The sequence below is a fragment of the Myxocyprinus asiaticus genome, chromosome 45, assembly GCF_019703515.2.
Source record: "Myxocyprinus asiaticus isolate MX2 ecotype Aquarium Trade chromosome 45, UBuf_Myxa_2, whole genome shotgun sequence".
NCBI lineage: Eukaryota > Metazoa > Chordata > Actinopteri > Cypriniformes > Catostomidae > Myxocyprinus > Myxocyprinus asiaticus.
The window spans coordinates 1368695-1395760 of NC_059388.1; the positions used below are offsets into that span (position 1 = coordinate 1368695).

The 27066-nt window shown below is 39.1% G+C and overlaps 1 protein-coding gene and 1 long non-coding RNA gene across 4 annotated transcripts in view; one reads left to right on the plus strand and one right to left on the minus strand.

Moving 5' to 3' along the window:
* The window catches only part of LOC127435329 (potassium voltage-gated channel subfamily A member 5-like), a 68567-nt gene extending 65799 nt beyond the window's left edge, over window positions 1-2768 (minus strand). For 2 of the 3 annotated variants that reach the window (XM_051688735.1, XM_051688736.1), the window contains exon 1: window positions 601-2768. In XM_051688735.1, the coding sequence (XP_051544695.1) occupies window positions 1093-2694 (1602 nt within the window). In that variant the 5' untranslated portion in view covers window positions 2695-2768 and the 3' untranslated portion in view covers window positions 601-1092. The remainder of the gene's footprint in view (window positions 1-600) is intronic. The other variant, XM_051688737.1, reaches the window with a different exon arrangement.
* Window positions 2487-26718, plus strand: LOC127435364 (uncharacterized). The gene is made up of 3 exons (XR_007896193.1): window positions 2487-2631; window positions 4044-4130; window positions 26173-26718. It is a non-coding gene; the product is annotated as an uncharacterized LOC127435364 (long non-coding RNA).
* The last annotated feature ends 348 nt before the right edge of the window (window positions 26719-27066 follow it).

Sequence of the window (27066 nt, forward strand, 5' to 3'; positions counted from 1 at the left end):
ACTTGCATTGGATGGACCTGCAGACATAGATATACATACACAGATGCCTCATTAGCCGCTATACTTGAGCTGTTTGCTATACTGGAAAGGTCCAAGTCCGTACATAAACACACTAAAGCAGTGGACCGTGCATCTGCAACAGTCTTTGGCAGTCATTAAGGTTAAATCATTCTAAATATTGTAGATAATAAAAATGACTCTAAACAGAAATGAAACGGTTAAAGCTCTTCTAAATATTATAAATAGCCTGATTGCTTAAGCTCCACATTCTCACCATTTAGTCTGGAGTTTATATCTCTGCCGTTCTTACAACCGTAGACAGCACAATGTTGAGGCGTTTTCAGTGGCTGGTGAAATGTTGACCATTGACGTGTCCGGAGCGGTTGTGTGGGGTATCTACGTATATATATATCTATCACTACAGAGCTGAAATATTCTTCTAAAAATCTTCATTTGTGTTCTGCAGAAGAAAGAAAGTCACACACATCTGGGGCGGCATGAGGGTGAATAAATGATGACAGAACTTTCATTTTTGAAAGTCTATACTACATCATAACACACACAAAATATAAAACATTGAGAAATAATTTCAAGACTTACCTTCTAACTGAGTGGATCTCCATTTCTTCATGAAGATCTCTGGTTTCTCCGGTGTTGTGGTGTCTTTCTCCTGTACACGCTCACTTTTTGCTTGAATCCATTTACTTGAAACTTCAGGAATTTTGGAATTCAGCAGGAAAACACTTTAAATGTCCTCCTTTAATTTCATACACCAATCAGTTTGAAAAATGAGAGTGAATATATATTGCTAATACAACAATGTATTGTGAAATGATACCGACACAGTCACAAAACTCACATAAAGTGTTACTAATGTACAGATATAGCCTGTGTACAAATCTCTCAAAAAAGTATCCCTAATTTGGCTTTTCACATGAGAGGGAGTGATGGGGCAACCATGAGTTAAGGCCTGAGACAACTTTCTATTAGAAATGAATCATTATACATCTATGTTTCCCAAATGTGCTGGTGCGCTTCCTGAGAGATCAGAGGATTCCCATTTAAAACAGTGATCCTGGGACTGTGCATGAACTACAGGTCTGTTTCTCTTGCGTCCAGGCAAAATGTATAAAGAGAGCGCTTAATATCCATTCTGCTGTTGGCTTTGATGTTAGTCTTCTCGATGGGCGTGTTTGCATCCTCCTTGTGTTCCCCATCTTTTGAGTTCCTCAGCACCTCATCGCATTGGCTCGCGGGGCTGGGCTCGTCTCTGAGGGACGCCTGGTCTTGGTCGGTTTCCCGGTGATAGAAATAGTTAAAGTTGGACACGATGACGGGCACCGGTAGGGCGATGGTCAACACCCCTGCGATCGCGCAGAGAGAGCCCACGATCTTGCCCCCCACGGTCACCGGCCTCATGTCGCCATAGCCTACGGTTGTCATGGTGACCACCGCCCACCAGAAGGCGTCTGGGATGCTGGAGAAGTGCGACTCGGGTTCGTCAGCCTCCGCGAAGTAGACGGCGCTGGAAAACAGGATGACCCCGATGAAAAGAAAGAAGATCAAGAGGCCGAGCTCTCGCATGCTGGCTTTGAGAGTCTGACCCAAGATCTGGAGCCCCTTGGAGTGTCTGGAGAGCTTGAAGATGCGGAACACCCGTACCAAACGGATGACCCTCAGGATGGCCAGCGACATGGCCTGCTGCCCGTTGTTGTGCTCCTGTCCCTGCTGCTCCGCCAGCTCCGTGCCCAGAGTGATGAAGTAAGGCATGATGGACATGATGTCGATGATGTTCATGATGGTCTTGGAGAACTCGGACTTGCTGGGACAGGCGAAGAACCGCACGAAAAGCTCAAAGGTGAACCAGATGACGCAGGTGGTCTCAATAATGAAGAACGGGTCGCTGAAAGTGAGCGACGGGCGATCTTGAGTGCCATTGATCGCGCGACTCGTCACCGGCAGCTCGCGCTCGTCGCGAAACTCGGGCAAAGTTTCCAGACAGAAGGTGATGATCGAGATGGTGATGACGAGCACGGAGACGATGGCGATGCCCCGAGCGGGACTGGAGCTTTCGGGATACTCAAAAATGAGCCATACTTGCTTCTGAAACTCGTTCTGGGGCAAAGGTTTCTCTTCTTCTTTGATAAAACCCTCGTCCTCGCGGAAACGGTCCATCGCTTCTTCGCCGAGCTGGTAAAATCGGATTTCGTCGGCGAATACGTCGATCGACACGTTGACGGGTCGCCGGATTTTGCCGCCGGACTGATAAAAATAGAGAATCCCGTCAAAACTGGGTCGGTTCCGATCGAAGAAATACTCGTTCCTGAGGGGGTCGAAATACTTGATTCTCTTGTCGGGATCTCCGAGTAAAGTGTCGGGAAACTGGTTGAGGGTGCCCAACTGGGTCTCGAACCTCAGTCCGGCGATATTGATGAGAACTCGCTCGTTGCTTTCATGGTCAAGGTCCAAATCCCGAATATCCTCGTCAAACAGATGAGGACGGTAATAATCCAGAGTACTCTCACTGCAGTTGTTCATGTCGTTCATCTTCCACGAGCTCTGTTCTGCACTTCTCCTGGACAGTTCTTTGTTGTGGACCAAACGTGGATGATCCAAGGAATTTTGGTTTCGGTAGGTTTCTCCATCACTGCCTCCATCACCCATTTTCTCAAAACTCACCAAAGCTATCTCCATTTCCAAGCATTTTAAAGACCTGTAGATTTCTCAGAGCACTGGTTATACCCCACTCTCTTTGCCGTTAGATGGATGTGCATTATAATCCAAAGCTCCTCCCGCCACTCTGATAAATACATGTGTGTGTGTGTGTGTGTGTGCGTGTGAGAGAGTGTGTGTGTGTGTGCGTGTGTGTCTGTGTGTCTGTCTGTATGTCTGTGTGTGTCTGTGTGAGTGTGTGTCTGTCAGTGTGTGTGTGTGTGTGTGTCTGTCTGTCTGTCTGTGGTGTGTGTGTGTGTGCGTGTGTGTGTCTGTCTGTCTGTCTGTCTGTCTGTGTGTGTGTGCGTGTGAGTGTGTGTCTGTCTGTGTGTGTGTGTCTGTCTGTGTGTGTGTGCGTGTGTGTGTGTGCACGCGCGCGCGCGCGCTTTGAGCGTAAGTACTGGGGTGATTTCCAGGTGACTCGGTTGATTTGAAAAGGTTCCTTTGAATGACTCGGTCAAAACGAGTCGCAAACCGTTTATGAATTACTCGACTGGACTTTGAGGTGTGATATTTTGGAATAATGAACATAGCTGATGAAAACACTATTAAATATTGCTTTCAGTGCAAAAAAAAAAAAAAAAAAAAAAAAAAAAGACGCACGGTGAGATTGAGCGATGACTCAAATGAATCGAATCAATGACCGTTACAGCGAATCGTTTGGCTTAAATGAATCAGTGTCAAACAGTGTGTCTGATCTCGGGGGAAAGAGAGAGAGAGGGATGCTCTTTCACTCTTTTTTATCACTTTTATTTACTCGTCTACTACTAGATACTATTATAACAACAACAACAATACGAATTATTATTATTATTACAAATATGTGACACTTCAATAGATTCTTTCATCGTGTTCACTAAGCTTTTATATCCATATAATATGTATTATAGATCCGAGAGTACATTTCCTGTTAAAGATGTTGTTGAAAGTGATTCATATTTCTGGCATCTGTGCAAAATGAACATACATATACACATGAGTTAACATCATATTGCCTCGGGTTGCATCACCATATTATGTGCATGCAAGTGTGTGTTTTTGAGATTGTCATTGTTTGTAGGGGTGGGTGGAATAACCATAATCTATATTTTATGTTGTCTATAGCGTGCTAGTGTATGCCAACAAATCACAATACAATTGTTATAAAATGGTTTATATATTAAATGTATATAAATTAATTAAATACTTTTACATTTTTAATCTCATATGATTATTTTCTTTTAATATTTGGAACTTGATGGACACAAAGATTATTCATATCTAATGAATGATACATTTGGCATCAGAGCAAACATTTTATTTTTAATATCTAGCCTTGTTTATTCCCACAGGGATTAAACTGGCAACATAACATCTGACAGACCGACTGCTCAAGAAGCCTATGACGTCAACACGGCTTGACAGGAAGTGACTATGAGGTACAGTAATATATATATATATATATATATATATATATATATATATATATATATATATATATATATATACCAATAACAATCTGCCTTGCTCTTTTGAATTCTTCTTAAAAGTGCTCTTCTTGCCTTAAAGAAATTATTCACCCTAAACAAAAATTCTGTCATCATTTACTCACCCTCATGTAGTTTTAAACCTGTTTGAATTTCTTTCTTCTGTGGAGCACAACTGGTTGCTCTTTTCCATGCAAATACTATGACTGGGGACTGGAGCTATTAAGCTTCAAAAAGGATGCAAAGACATGATAAAAATATAATAAAATGGTCCATAAGATGTGTGCTATATTCCAAGTTTTCTAAAGCCATATGATAGCAACAACAAAAAAACATTTATACCATTGTTAGATCCAGTCTCCTCCTAGATCTCTCTCTCTTCGTCAGAAGATATGCCAGTATCAGAGATTTGTCTCTTATTGAATAATCTTAGTTGTGTTTCTCAATGCTGAGTCTGACTTCATCTGATCAAGCTCAACAAGTGTTAATATACCAAGCAAAAGACAATTAAAAATCATCCTGTGATGTTAAGACCATGAATGAAGACAACTCTTTATCTCTAACTTGTGAAGACAGTAAAGCACACAACATAAGAATAAACAGAAATAATAATAGCAAGAGCAAGAAACAATGTAAAAAGACAAATTGAAAATATAAAGAAATGAGAAATATATAAGAAAATAAATGAAATAAAGAAGCGACATTATTGAAGTACATACATACTGCATGTTTGCTCTCTTGTAGCTGTATACACACTCAGGTTGCCTTTAAAACTCAAATAAGATCTTTAGATCCTTCACCATTTTCGACAAAATATTGACTGAAAATGTCACATGGCACAACCCTCAAGTAAAATGAAGATATTTTCTTTACCTCGAATACATGTGATAAGTGATCATAATCATTATTTTCAAAAAGCATTTTGAAGCATTTTCAAGGCAAAGGGTGTTTTTTTTTTTTTCACAAATTTGATTTTTTGAATGAAGATGTCTTGAGGTTGTACCATTTGACTTTTGACAACCTGAATGAACCATGATAACCATTCACAGTCAGTAAGTTACTTTCTAAAACACTTGTCACAAACATTCTTTTGTTTATCTGCTCAACAAATGTCGCAGACTCTACAGCAGTGTCACAGAAACACAAACAGATGTACATATGAAAATATGAATTCACATTTTAATTGTATTACACATAAATCATATTTTTTAGAAATATTTGTAACCCAAGTAATGTACTTAAAAGTAATCACTTTCATTGAAAGCCAGGAACTGTAATCTGATTACAATAATTCAAAAATGTATTGTGTTACACTACTTTTTGTGCCTAAAAGTAATTATGTAACAGTAACTAATTACTTTGTAATCCCACTCAACACTGGTCAACAGGGGGCAGTAAGCGCAACTGCAGCTGTACAGAAAACAAACCAACAGTTAAACAAATACAGCTGGCTGGAGCGGAGTGCAGGGGTCTTCAGACATGTTTTTTAAAGATTCAAACTACATTTAACTTGACACAGCATCCTAAAAATGCAGCATTTATTGCTGGAGACACTGAAAACTTGTGAAATGTGACAGAGCATCCATCTGACATCTACCAGATGAACTGAAACTGTAACTCAGATCACTGTGTACTGTAGGTCATTGATAGGCTTATGTCCAATGATGTGGAAATAAACTTCTAAAGCCACTTTTTTATTGTCTAATCAGTGCTTTACTCGTCTGCCACAATAATGTAATGTCTTTCAGAGATCTGATATTGAACCAGTTACATGCACAGCAATACACTGATATAGGGGCAACAGGGGCTAGTTGTCACACAGAGAAGTTGCTACAAGGACTATATGTTAGTAACTGTTAGGTTTTGAGTCAAAAGTCCAATTACACAAATATATCTACTTCAAACCCCTCTTAAATTAGAAACATTTTTGTGAATTCTGTCCCCCAAACTAAAAATGAAATATGAGCATATGTTGTAATAGTTGTTGGCTAAACAAGTGAACGCAATAAATACATTAATACATTAAGGCAAGGATCAACTATTATGAACGTAGATTTTAACAGAAAGTTTGAACTATGCTTTCAGACAACAGTACTTTTCATAAATGTCAGGTTGGGGCAAGTTGTCACATTTTTATTATGGCTGGTTGTCACTGTGTTTAAACGTCAAAAATGTTCAAAATTATCTATAACAATATTTGTTGACCAAAACTATGGTTTGATATTGATATGTTCTGATAATGTTGAGAATTTGTTTTGGAGGTTGTTTAATATGTGTACTGTTGCGAGTAGATGAGCAAAATGACTCACGCGTGAATTACATTTGGACGAGGAGCATGCGAACTGGGTTCAACCTCGTCACATTTTGCAGGTGGCGGGTGCTAGTTTCACACCCTGGGCTACTGTTTAATATATTTGCTGACTTCCCAGATCCTTGGTTTTTCCATTTCCCGATATTGTCGATCATCTTTGGTCAATTGAGTGTCGCAGTCAGCATCGGGATCTTTGTAAGATATCGTCGATATACGATTACATCGTCCTATCACCCAGCCCTAAAGTGAACCAATCCAAAGAGATGAATACTTTAATAACACAGTGAAGCTGATGTCTTCTTGAGTTGTTGCCTAGATACAGTGGTAAACAGCTGCTGTTTGTACTCACGTTGATGACTCAATCGGAATGCGGTTCAGACCCAAATAATAGAATGTGAACAGAAACCAGCGGGGGCAGGGGGAGGGGCAAGGAAACGAATCTGGGTGCGGTCCAAGCAGTCGAACCAAGTGTGAAAGCACCATTAGAGATAACGATGTGCCACTAATTCACGCAATGTGTTTGTATGGATTAAACTTAAATTAAATGTTTTCAGTTGAACTTTTATCAAACAATGGTTTGGTTCTGTTTTTTTACAAATTTGCAATTATGTGATTTTGGTGCCATTTTCAGAATGGAAGGCTAAATGTTTGGACATGGAAATTATCTTTCAAGTCATGGAAAAGTCATGGAAATTCATTGGTTGAAAAGAGTGGGAACTCTGCTTATCGGACAGTTATTGAAAACTTTTTGATTTAATCACTTTGAAAAAAACTAAAAATGACAAATAATTATTTTGTCAAAATAAATCTACATATTAGCTACATATATTTGCAACAGTTTCCAAGTTATACTCAAAATCAGCCTTTAGACATTGCACACGATGACCTCATGGATCAGAAACTTTTAGGCAATGCATAGTGACAAAACATTAAAAATAAAATTAAAAGTGCCTTTTACTCTCGGGGCCTTTAGCCCTGTTGTACCAGTTAAATATAAAGGAAATAATTTACTCCTCCTCTGAAATAACTCTGAACAGAATATTACAGAACTGTTCGGTTAATCACTGGCACACGATCAACAGTGAGAGAGAGGAGTATGTATTGTATTCATATTAAGTTCCTCGCACCTGCATGTGGCATGCCACTCAATCACTTGTCGTAATTCTTCATCATAGTCACACAGGGAGTTTATTTAGTTGTGAGCTGAATATGAAGCTAAACATGTTAAACTGTGCTATTTAACAACAGATGAGCGCAGCACATGCAAAGCATTCATGTTTCACAAGCCGCTGATATCGAAGAGCAGCACTTCACTTTGATGAGTCGTGCAAGTAAACGCTTGTCAGATTTTCATGCTTCTTTGGAAAAACACAAAATGATAGTTGGAATATTCTAAAATCATGCGATAATAGAAAAGTAATAGCACACCTCTGCTCAACAAGACTCATGATATATATATATATATATATATATATATATATATATATATATATATATATATATATATATCAGTTGAAATCAGAAATTTACACACACTTAGGTTGAAGTTATTAAAACTTTTTTTTTTTTTTAACCATTCCACAGATTTAATATTAGCAAACTATAGTTTTGGCAATCTTTAGGAAATCTACTTTGTGCATGACACGAGTAATTTTTCCAACAATTGTTTACAGACAGATTGTTTCACTTTTAATTGACTATATCACAATTCCAGTGGGTCAGAAGTTTACATACACTAAGTTAACTGTGCTTTAAGCACTGTTAAATGTATTTGGCGAAGGTGTATGTAAACTTCTAACTTCAACTAATATATATATATAGATCATGAGTCTTGTTGAGCAGAGGTGTGCTATTACTTTTCTATTATCGCATGATTTTAGAATATTCCAACTATCATTTTGTGTTTTTCCAAAGAAGCATGAAAATCTGACAAGCATTTACTTGCACGACCCATACGCAGAAAGCTGCAATGCACTGTGTGTTCTGACACCTTTCTATCATGGCCAGCATTACGTTTTTCAGCAATTTGTGCTACAGCAGCTCTTCTATAGGATCGGACCAGACGGGCTAGCCTTTGCTCCGCACTCGCATCAATGAGCCTTGGGCGCCCATGACCCTGTCGCCGGTTCACTGGTCGTCCTTCCTTGGACCACTTTTGGTAGGTACTAACCACTGCATACTGGGAACACCCCACAAGACCTGCCGTTTTGGAGATGCTCTAGCTGTCACAATTTGACCCTTGTCAATGTCACTCTGTCACGACTGTTCACTTAATGCCTATTATGTCCCACCCTTTGACAAGTGCCACTGTAATGAGATAATAAATGTTATTCACTTCACCTGTCAGTGGTTTTAATGTTATAGCTGATCAGTGTATATATATATATATATATATATATATAAACCTGCAGCATTTTTCTTCTTATCAACAAAAGTCAATTTAGACTGAAAATCAGACATCTTCAAATCCCACACACTCTCTCATTGATATGGTGCCAGACACGTCCCTGTTATCATGAGATTTTTCGAGTTGGGAAGCTGAAAGAATAGCTTTATCCCCCAAACTCTGCCTCGTTTGCCCTCCCCATATGCTAAACAATCTGCCAGTGCCCAAATAAAAGTTTGCTGGCAGTGAAGAGAGCGAGAGAAGAAATGATAGATAAGTGAGGATTTTTTAAGAACGAGTTAAGAGTAAAAGGTGAGGAGAGCCAGAGATTATGTGACTGACGTTTCAGAACTAGAAAGAGGTGATAGAATGAGGTAATGTAGAACTGTAAGAGAGATGTGGAGCTGGACTTCTGTCTAATCCCTGTACTGTATTAACACTGGATGAATAAGCCAGCCATAGATTCCTGCCTGCCGCTTCTGTTGTTGTCTCTCACTTCTGTAGATAAACTGGCTCTAATCTGTCTTTTAATTATATTTTCGTAGATTAATTTAATGTGTGTGTCTTTTAAATATATATTTCCTTTTATTAGTATCAAAGTTACTATATAGGGGTGATTCTTGAATTAGGTGCAATAAGACTTAAATTCTTGAAATCTTGCTAAATGAATCTTCTTCAAACTATGTTTCAACCTTCTAGTGGATTTTGATATTGTGTGTGTGTGCTGTTTTGAGAGACTATAAAAGGTAATAAATGTTTTTTTTTTCTTAAATCTAACCTAAAATCATCCAAACGAATAAAAAAAGTACTATACTGTATGTTACTGTAGTATTGTTCAGATAAAGTATAAAGCAAATAACCATTTATTACCAAAGAATGTTGAAATAAGTTTGTAATGAGACAGAGTGAACACAACCTTAAAGAAATTAAAATATTCAAGAGAAGTAAAGTTAGGGCAGATTTGAAAAACACACGCATTTCAATTAAAGGAGTGAAATTATCCACCTTTTTCCTGAACGCAGAAGCATTCCATGGTTCGCCTGTTTTCAGTTTCCGGTCTCCAGTGTTTTCATCCGCATCAGCGGTTATTCTTATCGGGTAAGGTATTACATTTGTAAAAGTTGTCAAAAAACATGTGAATTTATAGCGCCAATGCTTCACAGAGTCGAGATGACCATTTTGTTTTGACAGTGCCTCACCTGAGTAGGTGACGTGAAGCGATGGTCCGAGGTTAGTAACGCTGATATCAATAACTACTTTGAGTTGTTATGACAGCCAACAACTGCACAAGTTGTGTAAAATTCATTTTTACTCCAAAAATGGTTGTTGTTTTCCATCTGGATCGCTCATTTCGGTTAGTTTTACACTGCATCTCGAGACCAGAAACAGAAAACAGGCAATTCGAATCATGGTGCCGCCCAGTGGTTGCTCAGTGTTTGAAAACTGCGGATAGAATAAAATTGAAAGTGAATTGAAAACATGTGAAACAACTATTAATGTTTAACAAGTATGGAATAATTGTCTGACAATGTACACTGTGTCTGTGTACACTAACATAATGTTCAATGAAAGGTTATTTTCTTTAATTTTACTGAAATAATTCACTAAGGAGTTGTTGAGATATCAATGGTGTATATCCACTTTGCTATACAATGGGTTGCTAATGAAAACACACACAAAAAAATAGCTTTGTTTGAATTTGATTTAATCGTGGACAGTGGTTCCACGTGTTTGAAATGAGTTTTCTTAACTTAAAATTACTATGTAATCTCAACACAAACACTTTGTGTAGAAAGAACCTAGCTGAATTGGGTAAACCCAACCAAATTATATGTGTCAATATAACTCAAAATAAATCTTTTTTATTTCTTTATGTACTAACCAAAGTTAAGAAGGTATTCTCCGACCTAGGAATTCCTATTGCCCAAGAAAAGACCGCCGGCCCTTCCACTTCCATCGAATGTTTAGGTATCCAACTCGATACGGACAAATTTCTCGCTTCCCTACCCAAAGAGAAAATCCACAGGATTATTTCTATCTCTTCCGACATCCTATCAAACCCAACCCACACTAAGTGCGACCACCTCTCCCTCCTCGGCCACTTAAACTTCGCCAAGCGCATCATTCCCCATGGACGCCCATTCATCTCACACCTTCTCTCTCTAGCCTCTTCAGTTCACTCCCTAAACGACTTCGTAGTCCTAGACCAAGTGTCAGGCAGATTTACAACTTTGGCTGACTTTTCTTAGACACTGGAATGGCCTCTCATTTTCCTACGACGACTTTATCTCCTCCCCCGAAGATATCCAACTGTACACCGATGCAGCCCCATCAATCAGTTTTGGAGGTTATCTAAATCCCCTCCTCATTCGGAAACTTCCACCCTGTTCTAACTATATCCCATCGTGGTAGCAGCCTCCTACTTGGGATCAGAATGGACATTCAAAAGTATCCTAATTCACTGCGATAACTAAGCCACAGTCCAGTGCATTAATAAAGGCAGATCTCGTTCTCCAGAATTGTCGCTATTTCTCAGGCATCTAATTTGGATTTCAATCAGTAACCAATTCATCATCAAAGCAGAACACATTCCAGGATCAAAAAACCAGATTGCTGACTCTCTCTCTCTCAATTTCTTTTTTCAGAGATTCAGAGCCTTGGCCCCAGAAGCGAATCCAAAACCAACCCCAGTCCCTCCCTGTTTAGAACTGAAATTTCTATAAACCACCCTCTCAGACTCCTCCACCAAGCTTCCTTAGACTCCATACTTCATGCCGTTTCCCCTCGAACCCTCCAAACTGGACGTGTGGAAATGTTTTATAAATTATCACCATATCTACAACCTACCATTTCCCAATTTTACTCTGCTCTCCACATCCTCCTACGCCTCACACCTCAATCATTCAAAAAACCTTCATTCAGGAATCATCAAAGGACACCTAAGCGGCATCCATTTCCTCTACAAATAAATTTTCGGCCAAACTCCTCCACAGTAAACCCCCATATCTCACTTCTCCTTAAAGGTATCCACAAATTCCAACCCACCAGAACCGACACCAGGCTCCCCCTCACCATCGAACTGCTAATCAAATGCTTAAATACTTTCCTACAGGGCTTAATTTCCCCAAACACCACAAAAACACTAGCCACTACCGTAACCACAGCAGCCAAAAAAGGCCTGCCCGAGCACCAAATACGTTTACTAGGCCATTGGTCATCTGATGCTTAGGCTACATCTGTACTTACCATCTCCATATCAGAAAAGCACAACAAGCCCTCATCAGCTAACCACGAGGCGTTCACAACCAGGGCTGGGGGACACTTGCTTATCCTTGTCAACCACCTAGGCCGGCCCCACCATTTGGACACTGCAGGGGTCTCTCCGGACAGTCCGGGGGCCCCCCCATCTTTAATTACTGGACGGGCCTGCCACTAACACTCAAGGGCTCTCCTGTTCAGATCGCAACAGGGGGTTCTCCCATTCGAAAGCGTGCGAGCTAACTCACATTTATTTGTATCGTGAGATCCCCATTCAAAGTGCAGCGAGGACTCCCCTGTTAAAATGCCGTGAGTGCCCCTCTATTGCGTCTGGAGGGGGGGTCAAGGTTCACACCTCCGCTCAGGCCAATCCTGCCAGATCACGGGGAGGTCCCCATGATAGGGCTTTGCAGACCCCTCCAACACAATCCATTCAAGGGTTCTCCCATTCGATCAGCAGTGGGATCTCCCGCCCGAACGCAGTGGGAGCTATTCAAGTTTATCTGTATCGTGGGCTCTCCCATTCACGGCTGGTTCGACTCCCCCATCGAATGCAGTGAGGGCCCTTCCCGTTTGAACGCTGGTTGGGCTTGCATGCTCGAGCGGCCGCCAAGTCTCCTCCCACGGGGCTCGCACTGTTCACCGCACAAGCCCATCTGTCTAACCAACCAAGCCAGGAGGGAGACTTAAGGTCATTCCGGGTGGCTAGGATTCACGCCTCTGCCCGGGGTGACCCTGCCCTTTCACGGGGTTGCCCCCCGTGTTAGGGCGGAACGACCCCTCCTGCGTACAACAGCTCTTCACAGAGCTCATTTCCCTGCTGCCGATACCGCCACTGTCCCTTTAGTGTTTCAACTTGCATTCACTCTCCAGTCTCTTCCTATCCTACACCTCTCAGTTTCCTATCCCCCGACGTGGACCCTAGCAAGAGGCTGCCTCAGCTAGTGGCCCAGCTCGATTCTATCTTCTTTGGCATTCCTGCCCATCTCTCACAAGATAGGCAAGTGACGATTCGTTTCCAGTTAATTTCCAGTTCATCTTTTGGGGGATAAGAGGTTCCGTAAAATTCACATCTTTCTAAATTCAAGGCTCCGTAGCTAAAGACTCACTGTCCTGCTCATAAGCTTCTTTTGGGGGGTATTTGAGCTCGGGTCAAGTCTCGAGCCTCATATATTTACACTATCCTTTATACAGGATTATATTAACTTGTGAACTACTGAAATGTAGTTTCATTAACAAGGTTCGGGAGGAGCAAGTTCATTTAGTCTGACCAATCACACAGCCAGAGTAAGAGAATATAAACAGCTGCTTACTTCTATGTGGCACTGAGAGTTTCCAGCATCCCTCCTCCTCCCCATCTCCTCCTATCTGTTCCATCAATACTAATCCAGTCCGGGGGGTTGGTATTCGAGCATGGGTCAAGCCTCGAGCCCTTCGCCCCACACAGCGATTCACACATGTTTACACTATCCTTAATACAGGATTACATTAACTAGCGAACTACTGAAACACATAAAATAATGCTTCATTTCAATATATACTCTCCCTATGGAGTCCCATACAAAGCATACTGGGAAATGGAAATCCCCTGCCCAGTTTCATCAATGCTACATTAACGCCACAAAACGTATTCATGTAGTCCCAACTCAAATGGATTAAGTAAACTTCCATTTTGCACATTTAAATGGATAGAACAAAATAAAATCAAGTTGTGACAAATTGTTCCAAATTTCTGTTGCTGTAGTTAATTTTAATTAAGTAAATTGAACAAGCAGTAAAAATCTTTGTTTTGAGTGTATTTAATGAAGGACTGAATGAATTTAAATCTTGAAATGCAAAAAGGGTATGTGTAATTAGCACTGGCTTCAGCCTACTCATATTAAATCAAATTACTACTCAAATAAATAAGTAAACATGACTGTTTTGGTAACACTATACTGTGTGTCTTGAATGAGTTATTAACAATAATTAAAAAATGCTTAACAGATCAGTAGTTCATTCCAAAAAAAAAAAAAAAAAAAACAATTAAAAAACTCATATGTAAATAATTGAATCAAAGTTTCATGTAGAGGTCGACCGATAGTGGATTTTGCCGATACCGATAACCAAGGTGTTGGAAAGGGCAGATAACCGATTAATCGGCCAATAGTAAAAAAAAATAAATAAAAAAAAAATGAATTTTGTAATGATGAAGCTTTTTTTAGACTTTCTTTACTATGACAGGCACAGACATTGGCTACAAGAGTCCAAAATGAATAAAATCCCAAAAGCAGATTAGTGTGCAACCAAAGTCCTAATAATAACCAGAACAATTCAGATTTGGTGCATAACGCTTGTCTTTTAAATACAAACAAGCCCAGGGACTTGGCTCCGTTACAATGCTCTATGTGTAGGTAATTACCAAATGAAGCTTGTTATTGCCTATATACAGGGGTGTAAAAGAACTCTGAAATTATACTTAAGCGAAAGTATGGATACTGAATGAAAATTTTACTTAATTGAAAGTCCAAGTATCAAGTTTACTTAAACTTGAGTAAAAGTAAAAAGTATTCACATTAAATTGTACTTAAGTATTAAAAAGTAACTATTTCCTAGCTAGAATGAAAGCAAGAGAGGAGATTGTGTGAGAGAGGATGTTGTTAAATTTGATTGTTTTTTAAGTCGCATTTTTGCTGTCTCCGACAACAGTCATATTTCTCCCCCAGTGGTTTTTAAAACCTGGTCAAAAAATCATGTTACATTAACTACATTTTTGCAAAATGATTTTTTTGTGGTCTGTTGTATAGTGGTCGACCAATATATAGCAGAGGCCGATAAATCGGTCGATATTTGGATTTTTTAAATTATCACATCGGTCAATACATTTTCCCATTTGGCTGATTTGTTTCTTGAGAGTGCTGAGTATTGCCTGCTTGCATGTGAAGCAACTGAGACATGTAAACGACCAGTTACAATTCATTTTGTTGTTACGTGTCATTGTGTTACTACAATAATAGACCGGTGTGCAACACAGTCTCATTTAAACGGTCCCACATATCAGAGCTGCGGGCAGACGCTCTGATATGAACTCATAATGTTAAAGTACTCATTCTCTCTCTCCTCAACAGTTTCCTGTAACTTTTACCTTTCTTTTCTAATGATAAAAGGCAAATATCAATAAAACTTCTATTATACACCATCTGCAAATATGCAGATATCTCATTTAAACAGACGAATTTCATGAACCTCATGAAAATTTTCTTCCCATCAAGCGCTCATCTAATATCTTCCGTGTTCTAACAGCCAGAATCAAAACTTCAGGATCAGGATCAAAAGTTCCTCTTATTCACAAATCATGATGGTCACTCTGTAACAACAATCCAAGCAGGCGATCCAGGCCATTTAAACTGTCAGGAGAATGCTGCTGTTCGGGCTGGATCCGCACGAGTGCGTGAGTGCAACTTCAAAGTAAAAGTGCTTCACGTGTGCTATAAGTAAATGTCATGTTCACTATGCACTGTATTTACAATTGGTTTGATTCTGTATTATCTGAGAAAATGTGATTGCTAACATGGATATGCCATCCATGGTTGCTGGACTATTGTGTGTACTGATATTTCCTTCTTTCTTATATATTAACAATTTACTAAAATTTGATGACTGAACAGAAATCAGAAGAAACTGCTATCTACCATTTACAATACTATTATTATAAGTTAGAGTTTAGTGTGTAATTGAGTAAATATAGTGATAAATAAGAGTTTATTCATTATTTAGCAATTGTATGTTTATGCTATTTACTATATTAAATTGTGTGATATATCGGCATTGTATCGGCCTATCGGCCACCCTGCTCTCTGGATATTGGCATCGGCCATTAAAAAACCCATATCGGTTGATCACTACTGTTGTACGAAACACAGCAATGAACACTAGAGGCACTACAACAATTACTTTTATTCACTTTCCCACAAATCATGAGTAAAACAGCAGATTATCAGTATATAAACACTTTTTTTATTTTTATTCTGTTCCTCACGCAGTGCTATCTTATGACATATAAACACTTTTACTATAGCGCATAACTCATTTTAACATTTGCATTACATAAGCAACTATATTTACAAGCTTGTCAAGTGTAATCAAATTGCGCAGTGGCTTAACTGATAGAGTGTTGCATATACGATACAAAGGAACGGGGGACGAGTCCTGAAGAGCACGCGAGTCAACACGTGAGCTGAAAGTGCCATAGAAACACCACAAAATGACATGGTTGCTTCAGAAATTGTATTTTTCATCTCACATGAGCTTTTTCTGACACTATCGGTTAGGATTAGGTTTAAGGTTATGGGTAGGGAGGTCGGTTTTGTTAATTTAAATCTCGATAGAACATTAATCTTAAAAACCTCATCTGTTTGTGAGAACATTTCACCTGCTTTTAGTGCCACACAGTGGACATTTCACTTCATAACTGCCCTGAGACGTGTAATGGACTACATACTGTTGTGCTCAAAAGTTTGCATACCCTTGGAGAATTGGTAATATATGTACCATTTTTAAAGTAAACATGAGTGAGCAGGCAAAACACATTTCTTTTATTATGGGATTCATATTCAACTGTTGGATATAACAGAATGGCACAATCATAAAACAAAACATGGCAACAAAGAAAAAAATGAAATGACCCCTGTTCAAAAGTCTGCATACCCTTAGTTCTTAATAATGTGTATTGCCCCCTTTAGCATCAATGACAGCGTGCAGTCTTTTGTAATAGTTGTCTATGAGGCCCCAAATTCTTGTAGGTGGTATAGCTGCCCATTCATCTTGGCAAAATGCCTCCAGGTCATGTAAAGTCTTTGGTCGTCTTGCATGAACCGCACGTTTGAGATCTCCCCAGAGTGGCTCGATGATATTAAGGTCAGGAGACTGTGATGGCCACTCCAGAACCTTCACCTTTTTCTGCTGTAACCACTGGAGGGTCAACTTGGCCTTGTGCTTAGGGTCATTGTCGTGCTGGAAAGTCCAAGTCCGTCCCATGTGCAGCTTTCGTGCAGAAGAATGCAAATTGTCTGCCAGTATTTTCTGATAACATGCTGCATTCATCTTGCCATCAATTTTCACAAGATTCCCCATGGCTTTAGAGCTCACACACCCCCAAAACATCAGTGATCCACCACCATGCTTCACAGTGGGGATGGTATTCTTTTCACTATAGGCCTTGTTGACCCCTCTCCAAACATAACGCTTATGGTTGTGACCATAAAGCCCTATTTTGGTCTCATCACTCCAAATTACAGTGTGCCAGAAGGTGTGAGGCATGTCAAGGTGTTGTCGGGCATATTGAAACTGGGCTTTTTTATGGGATTGGCGCAGTAAAGGCTTCTTTCTGGCAACTCGACCATGCAGCTCGTTTTTGTTCAAGTATCGTCATATTGTGCTCCTTGAAACAACCACACCATCTTTTTCCAGAGCAGCCTGTATTTCTCCTGATGTTACCTGTGGGTTTTTCTTTGTATCCCGAACAGTTCTTCTGGCAGTTGTGGCTGAAATCTTTCTTGGTCTACCTGACCTTGCCTTGGTATCAATAGATCCCCGAATTTTCCACTTCTTAATTAGTGATTGAACAGTACTGACTGGCATTTTCAAGGCTTTGAATATCTTTTTATATCCTTTTCCATCTTTGTAAAGTTCCATTACCTTGTTACGCAGGTCTTTTGACAGTTCTTTTCTGCTCCCCATGGCTCAGTATCTAGCCTGCTCAGTGCATCCACGTGAGAGCTAACAAACTCATTGACTATTTATACACAGACACTAATTGCAATTTAAAAAGCCACAGGTGTGGGAAATTAACCTTTAATTGCCATTTAAACCTGTGCGTGTCACCTTGTGTGTCTGTAACAAGGCCAAACATTCAAGGGTATGTAAACTTTTGATCAGGGCCATTTGGGTGATTTCTGTTATCATTATGATTGAAAAAGGAGCCAAACATCTATGTGATAATGGCTTCATATGATCACTATCCTTAAATCAAAATCAATGCCAAAATTTCACAATTTCACAATTTCACAAAATCTCACAACTTTTGAGTACAACTGTAATTTTATTTTAGTGTCACAAATATTTCAATGTATCTGAAGCTCAAATCAGATCCGCATATGCAGATGGTCGGAACAGCACACAGCTGCCGATCGACACTCCATTGAAATGACTGACATCTGGTCTGTCATCTGTCATTTGTTGGATGCAGTGAAAAGGCGGCTTCAGTCCAGTAAGACAAAAGAAAATTATCTGCAAAAATATAGTGAGTACTTTTCAAGTTTAAATAAAATTATAAGGAGTAAAAAAGTACTATTTTTTCTTTGGAAATGTAATTAAGTACAAGTATTCCCTTTAAATTGCATGAAACAAAGTAAAGTACAAATCCCTTAAAATGAAAAGTAAAGTAAATCTTAAAGTAATCAAATAAATCTTGATTACTTTACACCCCTGCCTGTATATCAACCAGATGAAGAGTTTTGTATATGCATTATAAAGTATATATATATATATATATATATATATATATATATACAGGTGCATCTCAATAAATTAGAATGTCGTGGAAAATTTCATTTATTTCAGTAATTCAACTCAAATTGTGAAACTCATGTATTAAATAAATTCAGTGCACACAGACTGAAGTAGTTTAAGTCTTTGGTTCTTTTAATTGTGATGATTTTGGCTCACATTTAACAAAAACCCACCAATTCACTATCTCAAAAAATTAGAATACATCACAAGACCAATAAAAAAAAAAACATTTTTAGTGAATTGTTGGCCTTCTGGAAAGTATGTTCATTTACTGTATATGTACTCAATAATTGGTAGGGGCTCCTTTTGCTTTAATTACTGCCTCAATTCGGCGTGGCATGGAGGTGATCAGTTTGTGGCACTGCCGAGGCGGTATGGAAGCCCAGGTTTCTTTGACAGTGGCCTTCAGCTCATCTGCATTTTTTGGTCTCTTGTTTCTCATTTTCCTCTTGACAATACCCCATAGATTCTCTATGGGGTTCAGGTCTGGTGAGTTTGCTGGCCAGTCAAGCACACCAACACCATGGTCATTTAACCAACTTTTGGTGCTTTTGGCAGTGTGGGCAGGTGCCAAATCCTGCTGGAAAATGAAATCAGCATCTTTAAAAAGCTGGTCAGCAGAAGGAAGCATGAAGTGCTCCAAAATTTCTTGGTAAACAGGTGCAGTGACTTTGGTTTTCAAAAAACACAATGGACCAACACCAGCAGACGACATTGCACCCCAAATCATCACAGACTGTGGAAACTTAACACTGGACTTCAAGCAACTTGGGCTATGAGCTTCTCCACTCTTCCTCCAGACTCTAGGACCTTGGTTTCCAAATGAAATACAAAACTTGCTCTCATATGAAAAGAGGACTTTGGACCACTGGGCAACAGTCCAGTTCTTCTTCTCCTTAGCCCAGGTAAGACGCCTCTGACGTTGTCTGTGGTTCAGGAGTGGCTTAACAAGAGGAATACGGCAACTGTAGCCAAATTCCTTGACACGTCTGTGTGTGGTGGCTCTTGATGCCTTGACCCCAGCCTCAGTCCATTCCTTGTGAAGTTCACCCAAATTCTTGAATCGATTTTGCTTGACAGTCCTCATAAGGCTGCGGTTCTCTCAGTTGGTTGTGCATCCTTTCCTTCCACTCAACTTTCTGTTAACATGCTTGGATACAGCACTCTGTGAACAGCCAGCTTCTTTGGCAATGAATGTTTGTGGCTTACCCTCCTTGTGAAGGGTGTCAGTGATTGTCTTCTGGACAACTGTCAGATCAGCAGTCTTCCCCATGATTGTGTAGCCTAGTGAACCAAACTGAGAGACCATTCTGAAGGCTCAGGAAACCTTTGCAGGTGTTTTGAGTTGATTAGCTGATTGGCATGTCACCATATTCTAATTTTTTGAGATAGTGAATTGGTGGGTTTTTGTTAAATGTGAGCCAAAATCATCACAATTAAAAGAACCAAAGACTTAAACTACTTCAGTCTGTGTGCATTGAATTTATTTAATACACGAGTTTCACAATTTGAGTTGAATTACTGAAATAAATGAACTTTTCCACGACATTCTAATTTATTGAGATGCACCTGTATATATAAATACTGGCGGCCAAAAGTTTGGAATAATGTACAGATTTTGCTCTTATGGAAAGAAATTGATACTTTAATTCACCAAAGTGGCATTCATCTGATCACAATGTATAGTCAGGACATTAATAATGAGAAAAATTACTATTACAATTTGAAAAAAATGTTTCAGAACTTCTTAAACTTCTTCAAAGAGTTCTCATCAAAATATCCTCCACGTGCAGCAATGTCAGCTTTGCAGATCCTTGTTATTCAAGCTGTCAGTTTGTCCAGATACTCAGGTGAAATTTCACCCCACACTTCCTGTAGCACTTGCCATAGATGTGGCGGTCTTGTCAGGCACTTTTCATGCACCTTACAGTCTAGATGATCCCACAAAAGCTCAATGGGGTTAAGATCCATAGCACTATTTTCCAATTATCTGTTGTCCAATATCTGTTTCTTTGCCCACTCTAACCTTTTCTTTTTGCTATTCTGTTTCAAAAGTGTCTTTTTCTTTGCAATTCTTCCCATAAGGCCTGCACCTCTGAGTCTTCTCTTTACTGTTGTACATGAAACTGGTGTTGAGCGGGTAGAATTCAATGAAGCTGTCAGCTGAGGACATGTGAGGCGTCTATTTCTCAAACTAGAGACTCTGATGTACTTATCCTCTTGTTTAGTTGTACATCTGGTCTTCCACATCTCTTTCTGTCCTTGTTAGAGCCAGTTGTCCTTTGTCTTTGAAGACTGTAGTGTACACCTTTGTATGATATCTTCAGTTTTTTGGCCATTTCAAGTATTGTATAGCCTTCATTCCTCAAAACAATGATTGACTGACGAGTTTCTAGAGAAAGCTGTTTCTTTTTTGCCATTTTTGACCTAATATTGACCTTAAGACATGCCAGTCTATTGCATACTGTGGCAACTCAAAAACAAACACAAACATGATGTTAAGCTTCATTTAATGAACCAAATAACTTTCAACTGTGTTTGATATAATGGCAAGTGATTTTCTGGTACCAAATGATCAATTTATCATGATTACTCAAGGATAAGGTGTTGGAGTGATGGCTGCTGTCTAGATTTGATCAAAAATGACTTTTTTCAAATAGTGATGGTGCTGTTTTTTACATCAGTAATGTCCTGACTATACATTGTGATCAGTTGAATGCCACTTTGGTGAATTAAAGTACCAAAAAGAGGTTTATTGATGAGGAAAAAAAAAAAAAACTATTGGCAGCTATCGGCGCCGATATATCAGTCTACCTTTAGTTTCATAGCATTTCTTACTAGCTGAATGTAGGCTACGCTAATGATATGTTGAGCATTATGACATTTTGATTAAGCATTAATAAATGTTATTATAAATTGTTACCCCTGTTTCTCAATAACATATCTTGCACAGATGATGTCATACTTTATTCAATGCTATTTAATTAGAGTTTAAGAATAAAACTCCACATACCTGCATGTGTGTAGCTTGGTGCCACCATTACGTATGTTGAAACAGGCATGTGTGACTCCAAACTCAGGGTCAACACTCCCCTTAAAGTTTGACAGTATTATATAATCTAATATAAACCAGAAACACATAGCACTAGGCCCAAATGACCTGTAATGATACTATGTGTATTTTAATATTAAGTAACATGCAATAGTGGTTTGCTGACAGTGTGTTTGTAAGGACCATCTATATTTGCCTATAACCAGCACACATATTGCAGTTGACATACTGTACTTTTGGTAAGTTGACATAGTCTGCATTGTGGCATGCTCTACTCCATCTAAAATATTTTAAATAGCATTTTGTTAAAGAAATATATATTCACTGAGAACTTTATTAAGAACACTATGTTCCTAAGAAAGCACCCGATGTGGTCTTCTGCTGTTGTAGCCCATCAGCCTCAAGGTTCAACATGTTGTGCATTCTGAGATGCTATTCTTCTCACCACAATTGTACAGAGAGGTTATCTGAGTTACCTTAACGTTTTTGTCAGTTCGAACCATTCAGGCCATTCTCTGTTGACCTCTCTCATCAACAAGGCATTTCTGTCCACAGAACTACCGCTCACTGGATGTTTTTTGTTTTTGGCAACATTCGGAGTAAATTCTAGAGACTGTTGTGTGTGAAAATCCCAGGAGATCAGCAGTTACTGAAATACTCAAACCAGCCCCTCTGGCACCAACAATCATGCCATGCTCCAAATCACGGAGATCAAATTTTTTCCCCATTCTGATGTTTGATGTGATGTGAATGATTTTTACATTCTTTTACCATTAAAATTATGGACAATTTTATTCTTCCATTCTAAAAATCAGCATTAAGTTCATCCAAAACTAGTATGGGATGACATTGCATAATATGTATATTGTGTTGTATTGAAAATCATTTATGTTGCTCTTTAGATCATGTATTGGACTGTATTTTGCACATTCTATGTGTATATTGTTTATTGAGTACACAAGTACTTGTATATTGAAATTCTTGTGCAACTGAAATGGCCAATAAATATGAATTCTTAACGAATTTGGCCATTTGAATAAATTTAAAACAACACCAATGACACATTTTTAGAAAGTGGCCTACTTTACCTCAATTCACCCAATGAATTTTAACTTAAAATCTTGAAGTTGGTAAAAGAGTCCATGGACTCATTATGCATCATTAAACCATTTACATTTTCACACAAAAGAACTTTAGTCTCCATTTGCATTAGGTACCTACAGGCATTTAGAATGAATAGTGAAGGAAAGGAGGTTTAAATCAGCTCTTTTCTGTATGTGCATGATGAAGGAGTATTTAAACAACATCAGTGCGCAGCAAATGCCCAGGGCTGCAGAGTGAATGCATGGCTTCAGTCTGCATGAGTTGCCACACACGTGATGCAGCTCTTCTCGTCTCTGCTTTAACTGTCAGAAGGGCGCGCCTGGAGCAATAATGCAGGCCTTTTGTTGCACTGAAATGCAAATGAAAAAAGACATGAGCTTGGGTCATGATGAAGGGATGACTACAGTTCAAATTAAAATAAATTATTTCCTATTTATACATGTCCTATTTAGAATGTTTGAGTTCATGTGCTGCTTTGGATGACAGTGATAGTTATACATTTATTTCATTTGTATCTCTTCATCCAGCTGAATCTTAAAGGATAGTTTAGCCAAAAATGAAAATTATGACATTATTTACTCAGCCTTGTATTGTTCCAAACCAGGGCCAGAATGGTAGCCTTAGTCAGCATTCACTTTCATTGTATGGTAAACAAGATGCAATAAAAGTGAATGGTGACTAAGGCCGTCATCCTGCCTAATCATCATTTGGTGTCATTTGGGTGTCATAGTCATTTGGGTTGGTACAATATGTGGTTGATGATGACAGAATATTTATTTCGTTAATAGAATCTGCATGTTCTTGACTCAGATGAAGCTTCTTTTTTTTTTTTCGTAGGCCTGTGCTAATATTAAACAACACAACAGCAGCTAACACAGCAGCATAATTAACCTCTGGCCGCATCGAAATTTCATGCACTAGATACTGTTTTCTTATCTCATGCATCTTATTTACCAACTAAAAGCAGTATACAGCACCATACACTGTAAAAACAAAGTTAGTTATATTCATGGGAAAAGAATGTAAATACTACAGTAAAACAACATTTTTAATTGGTTAGCTGTAAGTTACCTTACTATATACATTACAAAGAAAAAAATATTTATAAAGAATGAGAATACATGTAATCCTACTTTTAAAAAATATGAATTCATTTATAAAAATGTATCTCACAAAACAAAACACCTAACTTTAAGGGAAAATATTGTTAAAATGATTAAAAAGATTTTTGTAGTTCCAGTAGGTTGGTATATTCACATGACATTTAATGGTATAAACTGTTAAAAACTGTAAAATATACAGTCACCAAAATACCATCCCATAATAACTGAAACATTTTCACTGTATTTTCTTACAGTAAAATGAAACCATAGCATACAGTAAAAGTGCAGATGTAAAAACATTTTAATATTTTCGTTTTCACAAGCTTTCTCTTATGCATGCATGTGTACCTCTCTGCATTTGTGTTTATGCCTGATATGCAGTTCAGGGACAAATGCGACATTTATATGTAGTGTCTCAGCACTTACACTGAGCTCATGGGAGATTGTGTTGCCAAGAGCGAGGGAAATGGTAACCATAACAACAGGTAACCACTGACAACCAGCCTTCATCATGTTGAGTGCCTGGTAAGCACCTCTAATGTGTAAGATAAATTATCTACACAATAAAGTGTAAGAATTCAGTTGTTCAGATCAGGATGATGATTTCCAGAAGAACAAGAGAAATGTCTAACTTCATATGGGAAAGACATGTCCCACAATTTCACCTGCCATTTGTTTTTAAAATAGCAATGCTTGCACTTGGAGCCTATTCAAATAGAAATAAGAAATACATTTAAAATCTATAACAACATCACATATAACTATTGACCATTTTGTTAGATTACTGTGACATTTGCACCATTCTCAATGTTAGATGACGAACATTCCAGATGCAGTTCAAGCACCAGTTTTTTATTTTTAATCATTTCTAATGGCCAGGGTCATGCTGTAATAACAATAAAACAAAATATCAATTTAATTAATAGGTGTGATTATATGTTCTTTTTTCTAGCGTATGAGTAACACTTTATAATAACTTTCATTAGAATCTCCACTAATACATACACTGATGAGCCTATACATTTTGACCACTCATAGGTGAAGCGAATAATGTTGATCATCTCCGAACAAGGCCACGTGTTATGGTCTGGGTTGATTAGATAGTACGTGAATAATCAGTTCTCGTAGTCAACATGTTGAATGCAGGAGAAATGGACAGGAGAAAAGACCTGAGCAACTTTGACAAGGGCCAAATTGTTATGGCCAGACGACTGGATCAGAACATCTCTGAAACGGCAAGGCTTGTGGGGTGCTCCCGATCAGCAGTGGTGAGTCCCTACCGACAGTGGTTCGAGGAGGAACAAACCACAAACCAGTGACAGGGTGTTGGGCGTCCAAGGCTCATCAATGCACAAGGGCAATGAAAGCTATCCAGTCTGGTCTGAACCGACAGAAGGTCTACTGTGGCACAAGTCACAGAAAATTTTAATGATGGTTACAGAAGGAATGTGTAACAACACACAGTGCATCACACCCTGCTGCATATTGGGTGCCCACGAAAGTGCCTACAATGGGCATGTGAGTGTCGGAACTGGACCTTGGATCAGTAGAAGAAGGTCACCTGGTCCGATGAGTCCCGTTCTCTTTTACATCACGCGGACGGCCGTGTATGTGTGTGCCATTTACCTGGGGATGTGATGGCGCTAGGATGCACTGTGAGAAGACGACAAGCCGGTGGAGGAGTGTGCTGCTCTGGGCAATGTTCTGCTAGGAAACCCTAGGTCCGGCCATTCATGTTGACGTCAATTTGACACATGCCACCCACCTAAACATCGTTGCAGACCAGGTACACCTCTTCATGGCAGTGGTATTCCCTTATGGCAGTGGCCTCTTTCAGAAAGATAATGTGCCCCGCCACACTGCAGACATTGTTCGGGAATGCTTTGAGGAACATGATGAAGAATTCAAGGTGTTGCCCTGGCCTGCAAATTCCCCAGATCTCAAAATGACTGAGCATCTGTGGGATGTGCTGGACAAACAAGTTTGATCCACGACAGCTCCACCTCTCAACTTACCGGACTTGAAGGATCTGCTGCTAATGTCTTGATGCCAGATACCACAGAATACCTTCAGGGGTCTTGTAGAGTCCATGCCTCAGTGGGTCGGCGCTGTTTTGATGGCACACGGAGGACCAGCAGCACATTAGGCAGGTGGTCATAATGTTTTGGCTCATCAATGCACATAATACATAAACTAAGATGTGATGATCTGTTTAGCATTGTGTTTTGCAGGGTTCGGCAACCTGTGGTGGCACTTGAGCAACGGCCCTCTTCTCTTCTACAACTCCTGGCTTCATTGTCAACTTACCTCACTCCCAGGTGGTCACCACTTCAGTCCATCGACTTGCAGGCTTGGCTCCAGCTTTAAGATCTAAGGTGGACCATAGGTCTCATAGAATGGGCCGTACAGTAGGCACTAACAAAAATGACCATGGTCTTAGTCTTTTTTCTTCTTTGGATTTGGTACCATGCTAATACCATGGTATTCTTTAAAGCATCTTGAAGGACTCCGTAAATATCATGGTACATCAATCATTAAGTATCTTAATATATACCAGAAGTATTCAATTAAAGTTCCAAGAGGTCTGGTCTCTACATTTCCTTCCCAGCAATTGTCTTTCAATCATAACTTAAATGATTTCAGTAGCTAATATAGCTTGTACAGCTATGAAATGATATAAGCAATGTGCATTTTCTGTAATTTCTTTCTTTTGTAAATTTCCAAGTTGGCAGCAATAAAAGAAAGAAACCATAAATCCTAAATAGTCATAATAGTCTATCTATAACTGCTACTTTGTCGAGTATATACACCAGGGCCTTAACTATAAGAATGGGGACCCAGAGACACAGTCAAAGCCATGGGGTCTGAGAGATCTTCCACCGAAAGAAGAAAAGATTTAATTTGACTTAATCAGTTGAATGTACTTTGATATGAAAATAAAATGAAGTTCAACTATTTGTTTTGAAGCTGAAAGAGCAGTATTTTAGTTTGAGTGCTTATTAAGACATTAATCACTATATTTTTACATTTAGATAATGGATGGGGCATAGGAGGCCTTGTGGCTGCAGAAAGATACCGTATGTGGCATCCCTGGACTCTGGAGAGAGAAATTAGAAAATGCAAAT